This window comes from Trachinotus anak, unplaced genomic scaffold (genome assembly GCF_046630095.1).
Source record: "Trachinotus anak isolate AG129_WGS33_773 ecotype Australia unplaced genomic scaffold, CSIRO_AGI_Tana_v1 ptg000035l, whole genome shotgun sequence".
Classification (NCBI taxonomy): Eukaryota; Metazoa; Chordata; class Actinopteri; order Carangiformes; family Carangidae; genus Trachinotus; species Trachinotus anak.
In genome coordinates, this window is record NW_027273886.1 from 498,092 (window position 1) to 505,096 (window position 7,005).

At 42.9% G+C, this 7,005-nt stretch overlaps 1 protein-coding gene across 1 annotated transcript; it reads right to left on the reverse strand.

Annotated features, from left to right (window-relative positions):
- Window positions 1–553: 553 nt before the first annotated feature.
- On the reverse strand, window positions 554–5,280 carry LOC139614666 (uncharacterized). Its single transcript, XM_071472119.1, has 6 exons — window positions 4,836–5,280; window positions 4,184–4,297; window positions 3,541–3,650; window positions 2,327–2,608; window positions 1,799–2,256; window positions 554–1,138 (listed from the first exon to the last, which is right to left on the reverse strand). Exons 1-6 carry the CDS (start codon window positions 5,263–5,265, stop codon window positions 613–615), a joined length of 1,920 nt encoding a protein of 639 aa, XP_071328220.1. The 5' UTR covers window positions 5,266–5,280; the 3' UTR covers window positions 554–612.
- Window positions 5,281–7,005: the final 1,725 nt, after the last annotated feature.

Here is a 7,005-nt window from a genome sequence, read left to right on the forward strand (position 1 = left end):
GATCTGTATAGATTACTCAAGAAAATAATTAAAAGCAATCAGTTAACTGCTCAGTCAATAATCTATCCAGGGTGCCTCCCAGTTTCCCAGTCAGAGGTGACGTCTTCAAACCAACTGTCAAAAACCCAGAGACTCACTTTACAATCATAATCAAACATTAGAGAAGCTGTTATAACATCCTAATTCAATGATAAATTCATCTAACAGTTGCCAGTTAATAATTTAATGTTACAGGAATTATTACAGGCCTGTGGTGTTACACTTCATTTATCCAACTACACCTAATAAATTAGCAAGTAAGTGATGTCACAGCCAATTAGTGCTCCACTAACAAATGTGCACCATGGTCATCATCATCGTCATCATGCAGACATGGACGTGAGAAGACTGAATGAAATACTGATGATAAACTGTTAACAAATTCAGGCATGTTCATAATATCAGATCACGATGCTCTGTGAGTCTGTGTCTGGATGAATTCAGTTACTGCAGCTGCAACTTCAGATTTAACCATTTCATCTGAAACAAAACCATTAAGAAAAGAAACACTTCACCTGATGCAAAGCTTTGTTTATTTAAACAGACAGTGGGGGGTGGGGGGGGGTCACTTTTCTAAGGGGTGTTAGTTGTTGAGGAAGCAACACCCAGGGCGGCGCTGCTGGTTGTAGTTGGGGCGGCGCTGCTGGTGGTTGTACTCGTGCTGGTGGTTGTAGTCGGGGCAACACTTACGGTGCTAGTGGTAGTCGTCGGGGCGACGCTCATAGTGTTGGTGGCACTGGTTGTAGGCGAGCTGGCAGTGGTGGAGGAGCTGGTTGTAGGCGAGCTGGCAGTGGTGGAGGAGCTGGTGGTGGGTGAAGTCGCGGTGGTGAAGTCGCTGGTGGTGGGTGAAGTCGCGGTGGTGGAGGAGCTGGTTGTGGGTGAAGTCGCGGTGGTGGAGGAGCTGGTTGTGGGTGAAGTCGCGGTGGTGGAGGAGCTGGTTGTGGGTGAAGTCGCGGTGGTGGAGGAGCTGGTTGTGGGTGAAGTCGCGGTGGTGGAGGAGCTGGTTGTGGGTGAAGTCGCGGTGGTGGAGGAGCTGGTTGTGGGTGAAGTCGCGGTGGTGGAGGAGCTGGTTGTGGGTGAAGTCGCGGTGGTGAAGGAGCTGGTTGTGGGTGAAGCAAAGCAAGTTTATTTGTAACAAGGAAACTCTTGTGATTCATGTCTGAGCAGAAACAAAGGGAACATTAAAATCATTAAATATAAAACTGAAGTAGAATTTATATAAAAAAAAAAAAAAAAAAAAAAAAAAAACCCACAATAAATTTAAAGTGCAGCAGCAACAAGTTTAATTTAAAAGTTTATAGATTGTGGATCATAAAAACTTAACGCTGCTCCTGGTTTAGTTTGACTCTGGGGACAATAAGACCTGTCCCAGACCTAAGAGGTCTGAATGGAGCAACAGTTCTTCATAAACCACCAACAATATTTAAGTCACAAACAGGAACCCAGCACAAAAAACCGGACTGGATGGATGTGAACCACTGTCCTGGTCTTAGTGAGAACTGAACCAGCTGCAGCTGCCTGTTCTCAGATCAGCAGAGACACTGATACAGTAGGATATGTCCTACAGGTGACAGGCAGCTGATTTGCCTCAATGTGGATATTCAAGTTTAGGTCTGGGACTGATCCCTTTGTGGTCTTTAGCGTCAGTGACTGAAGCTCAGTTCTGACTTTGGCTCCAAAAACAAAATATTCACCTTTACCCTGAGGGAACTTTGTCATCCAACACAGCTACTCAGTACCTGACTGGGACCATAGTCACCTGGTGATGTCATTGGTAGTCAGGGCGGCGCTCGTAGTGGAAGCAGAACCGGTTGTGGTCGTTGAGGTAGTGGGTGTTGAGGTGGTCGGCCTGGTGGGAGGAGCTGTCGTAGTTTTGTCACCAGTATACGGCCCATCAGGAATTTCATCGAATCCCCACAACTCAAAGATTTCTGCGTCAGAAAACGTCACTTCTGTCGTTACCATTGTTACCGTTGCCACCGTTGTCGTGCTTTCGTCATCCCATGGAACCTCTGTCATCTGTGTTGTTGGCGTCGTCTCCGGACTGTAGGGTTCAAGAGGAACCTCGTCAAAGTCCCAAAGCTCCCACAGGTCGGGTTCTTCAAGAGCTCTTGGGCGACGACCCCGCCCACTTTGTGTTACTGCAGTGAAACAAGCCGCCAGCATCGTGGACAACTCCCCCGCTGAGTCAAAATAAATCAGTTCCAAGATGGAGTCCTGCAGAACACTCAGTTATTAGTTCTCGCCACAAACCGTCAGACAGGTTAATGTTTTCCAACCTTCTTACCGTGTTCACTGGTGTCGGTATCTGCACCAACACAGCTCCTGGGGTCGCTGCTGTGATCGCCCGCCCAACCGCGCCCTCTTTACCCAGAGCTTTAACCCTCTTCAGCCTCGTTCCCAGGGGCAGTTTCACAGTGACATCAGTGGCTCCACAGGTCACCAGTGGGAGCGGCAGCTGCAGTGACGTCGCAGGATTCTCGCAGGAGGCCACACCCATCACATTTGCCTGCAGCAGGTGGTCAAAGTAACGCAGCTTCAGCTGCCGAAACCAGGTTCCATTTGAAATCTGGAGATGAAAACAAAACCTGGTCATGTTGCCTGGTGACCATTTTAACTAGTGTTCACAGTCACCCACAGATTATGGCTTAATTAATGGATGAATCTATTGATCTATTAACTGTCAGTTTAATAGTGATCATGTCCCAGAGTCAAAGTTGAATTATTAAGATGACTCAATGTTTTCCTCAAGACATTTAGTTTAACGTCAACAACATGAAGATCAGCCAATACTCACAGATGACAAACTGGAACCAGTAAACTGATGGTAGTGAATTTAAAGAAAAAAAATAATTCTGTTGTTTGACAAACAGTTCATTAATTCAACTTGAAATATTTTTAAACTCTTCAAAGACTGAAACGCTAAAGATTGTTCATTTCTACTCACTAAATCACCAGACACTGGTTCATGTACAGATGAACTAATTCAAATAATTATAGATTCATCTCTTATTTATATTTACAATATTCAGTGTCAGAAACCAGCAGAAAATGATTAGAATTTTCTAAAGACCAAGGTGACAAATTATTAAATGTGAAAAAAAAATATTCAGTTTACTGTGATGAGAGAAATCTTGTTTTATGGTGCAAACAGCTTCCCCTGAGGGAAACGCTGGTTTTATTCATTAATTTTAAAACACAAAGGTTTAGTTTTACCACTGACTGTTGTCAGTCTGAAACACAGAAGTTTGCTTTAACCTGCTGCTGTTCTCTGGAGTAGGAAATGATCTGTTCTCCTACAGAACAGTTTGATTCTTCTGCAGTCCGTGTCACTTTGTACAGAGAACTTATAACTAATGTTTTTATACATCACACGACAAACAGTTTGATTTTGTTCCTGTGCTGAAATGGACCGTGACTCTGGTCAGTTTGTTTTCAAGATCATGTCAGAGATAATTCATCAGCAGGGTTCATTATGGAGGAACAGAAGTGAACATTTACCCATAATTCCATGTGGCAACTGGTATAAGGGAGCTTCAGCAGCAGCCACGGCCCAAAGGTACGAAAAGAACCACCACACTGGTCCGGCAGCAACAACAACCTCCTCCCATCTGTAAAGACACCATTAAGACAGAACTGGGTTGGGGGGTGGGGGGGGTTATCAGTTTATCATTACTGTCGACTTATTGAACTAAGTCCTCCAGCAGTCAAAGTGGGTCAAGTCAACATCTGAGGTGAACAACAGGTCAGACAGGTTGGAAATCAGCAGATTTATTCAGATTCTGTCAGTCACTTTACTCGGAGCTCAGACCACAGTGAGGCGCCTGAAACGTTTGTACTGAGAGAAAACAGTGATGAGGTTTACAGACAGTTTGGGTCAGAACCACTGTTGTTCACCAGAGTTTTCTCTTCCAAATAATCTGTCTAAAGTGTTTGTTTCTGACCTGTGATCATGTGACCGCTGCTGTTTCTTCTATTCAGATCTCTAACTTGAGTATAGTTATTATAATTATTACAACAACAAAGCCACACAGAAATGGACAATCTCCCAAAATTAAAAGTTGGATTAAACCAAAGTTTCCTCTCATTTTTAGGAAATCAAAAATTTTAAAGGAGCTGCAGCTGGTGGACAAATCAAACTCACCTTGCAGACGCAGATCAGAGTGTCGGATAAGCGGGAAGCGAACAGACAGTGATCTGTCGCTGCAGCGAAACTGTGGCCGCCCGAAACCTGACGCCTCTCCACCGTCACCACGCTCTGAAACACCACGAACAAAACCAAACAGCATGAAGCACCTGAAGTGAAACATTTTCATGGGGGACTTAAGTTTCTAGCATCACTTCATTTTGATAGTGTGAGTTTTAACAGGTTTTCCTCTCCTGTCTAACAGAGGTTTTCAGCCAAAACTCTCGGTTAAGATGCTGCAATAAGCATCACGACTCTAAGTGTTTCAGATATCTGTGAAGTCATTTAAATCCTAACATCTAAACCTGAAATCACCAACTAAATTTAGCAGCTCTTGTGCCTGATCCAGTGATATTTTAAATGTTTCACAGAAATCATGAACTAAACAGATTTTAAAGATATTAAAGAGATGACTGGAATAAATACATTAAAAAAGTTTCCACGGAAAACGTCATTTTGATTTGATCTGTTAAATTTTACCTGACGCCATGTTGGATTTCAAGTTGTTAACAACAAAATGGCGCGAACTCGGAGAGTCCTCATTTTCTTTCACTTTTTACATTAAAAATGTTTTACTTTCTAACTTATTCCGAGCTCCGTGGATTTTTACCTTTCACAAACCTCCAGACCGGCACCGGGAAGAATCCTCCACCGCTGCGGGTCCGCCCCGGCGGCTCAGAGTCCGAGAACAGCGACTCCTGGCCGGCCAAACCGCCGTCCGCCTCCCGGTGTGTGTCCGCTGTGTGGAGCCGGGCTAGAGTCAACAAACCGACCCAAACCCGGGCCATCATCATCCGCCCGGGAGCTGCCGACATGATCCGGTCCGGTCCGCTTTTCTCTGCCCGCCGGGACCGACAGACGAGCGGCTGGAAGATGCAGGAGGCCGCCGCCAAATCTGAGAATATGAAGCGTTCCCGGGCTCCGGGCTCCGGGCTCCAACAGCTGATTGGATAATTAGAACCGGAAGCTGCGCGTCTGTTTGCAGGTGTGGGGCTAAGGGTTGGCGGGAACATGGACGCATGAGAAGAGCTTACATCCATGGGCGGGAAGGGCTTTACAGGAAATAACTGAAAATAAAACTAAAATAATAAAAGAAATGTTTTAATTAACATACTGTTTATTTTAAAACGTGTTGTTTAATGGTATGGCGAGTTCTACCGAAGGACTTCCGGCGACGTTACAAAATAAAAGTATTTCAAAGAATCGTGTGTCATTCGTACATTTAATATTTATAACTAGTCTATTGAAACCAAATATTTATAATATAATAATATTGTATAAAGAGTTCTGTTCCTTAAAGGCAGTAGTTCTTTCTGTTCCTCTCAAGCCACAACAACCTTCAAAATAAGATTCTCCACTAACTTTCCTGTTCATTAAGATACTTTAGGCTAAATAACAGGAAGACGTCTCCCTTAACCAGCTAAATGTATATAAAATAGCTAAAACTTGTCACACCTTGACCTGCTACCACAGCAAAATGATGCTGACATCGTACTGCAACTGAAACAATGAGTCACTCTAAAATTTAAACTCAAAATTTTACCTTTTATACAAATCTGTTTCCAAAAAAAGGTGGGACACTATGCAAAATGTCAATAAAAACAGAATGTGATGATTTGCAAATGATGTAAACCCATATTTAATTGAAAATAGAGCAAAGGCAACATTTCAAATGTTGAAATGCTGAAATTTTATAGTTTTATAAAAAATATCTGCTCAATTTGAATTTGATGCAGCAACACGTTTCACAAAAGTTGGGACAAGGGCAACAAAAGGCTGGAAAGGTTGTGTAATGCTAAAAAAAAACACCTGGTTGAATATCTCACAACTAATGAGGTTAATTGTCAACAGCTCAGTAGATGACGGTATAAAGAGGCTCCAGAGAGGCCGAGGCTCTGTGCAGTGAAGGGGGGAGAGGTTCACCTCTCTGTGAAAGACTGTGGGCAAACAGTGCAACAGTTAAATAATAATGTCCCTCAACTAAAACTGCAAAGAATCTGTGAGTTTCAGCCTCTACGGTTCATAATATCATTAAAGATTCAGAGAATCCAGAGAAATCTCTTAGAGCAAGGGAGAAAGCCAAAAACGGTGGCACTGCATTAACAACAGATATGATTCTATAGTGGAAATCACTGCGTAGACTCAGGAACACTTCTGAAAACCTCTGTCTGTGAACACAGTTCTTCACTGCTCCACAAATGCAGGTTGAAACTCTACCATGTAAAGAAGAATCCAAATCTAACCATGATCCAGAAACGTGTCCGACTTCTCTGGCCCCGAGCTCATTTAAGATGGTCTGAGGTGAAATGGAAAACTGTCCTGTGGTCTGACCAATCAAAACTTCAGGGACCATCCAGCTTGTTATCAGCGCACAGTTCAAAAGTCAGCATCCATGATGGTGTGGGGGGGCATTAGTGCCCATGGCTTGGGCAGCCTGCATATCTGGGAAGGCTCCATTAATGCAGAACAGTAGATACAGGTTTTGGAGCAACATATGCTGCCATCCAGACAACGTCTTTTTCAGAAAAGGCCTTGCATATGAAATGAAAACACATCAGAGAAACAAACTCTTATTTCAAAACAGAAAATTAGATTCAAATTGCAAAATTAATTCAAGCAGAAAGTCACAGTTACACTCAATATAATCAAGATTAACTAACACATCAACTGATCAAATATTTTTACAGCTTAGATTTTATAGATTTATTCTGATTAAAAATAAAACTCAGATAAACTAAGCTTAGCAAATTTATCAAATTTTATTGATTAGTCTTATTTAT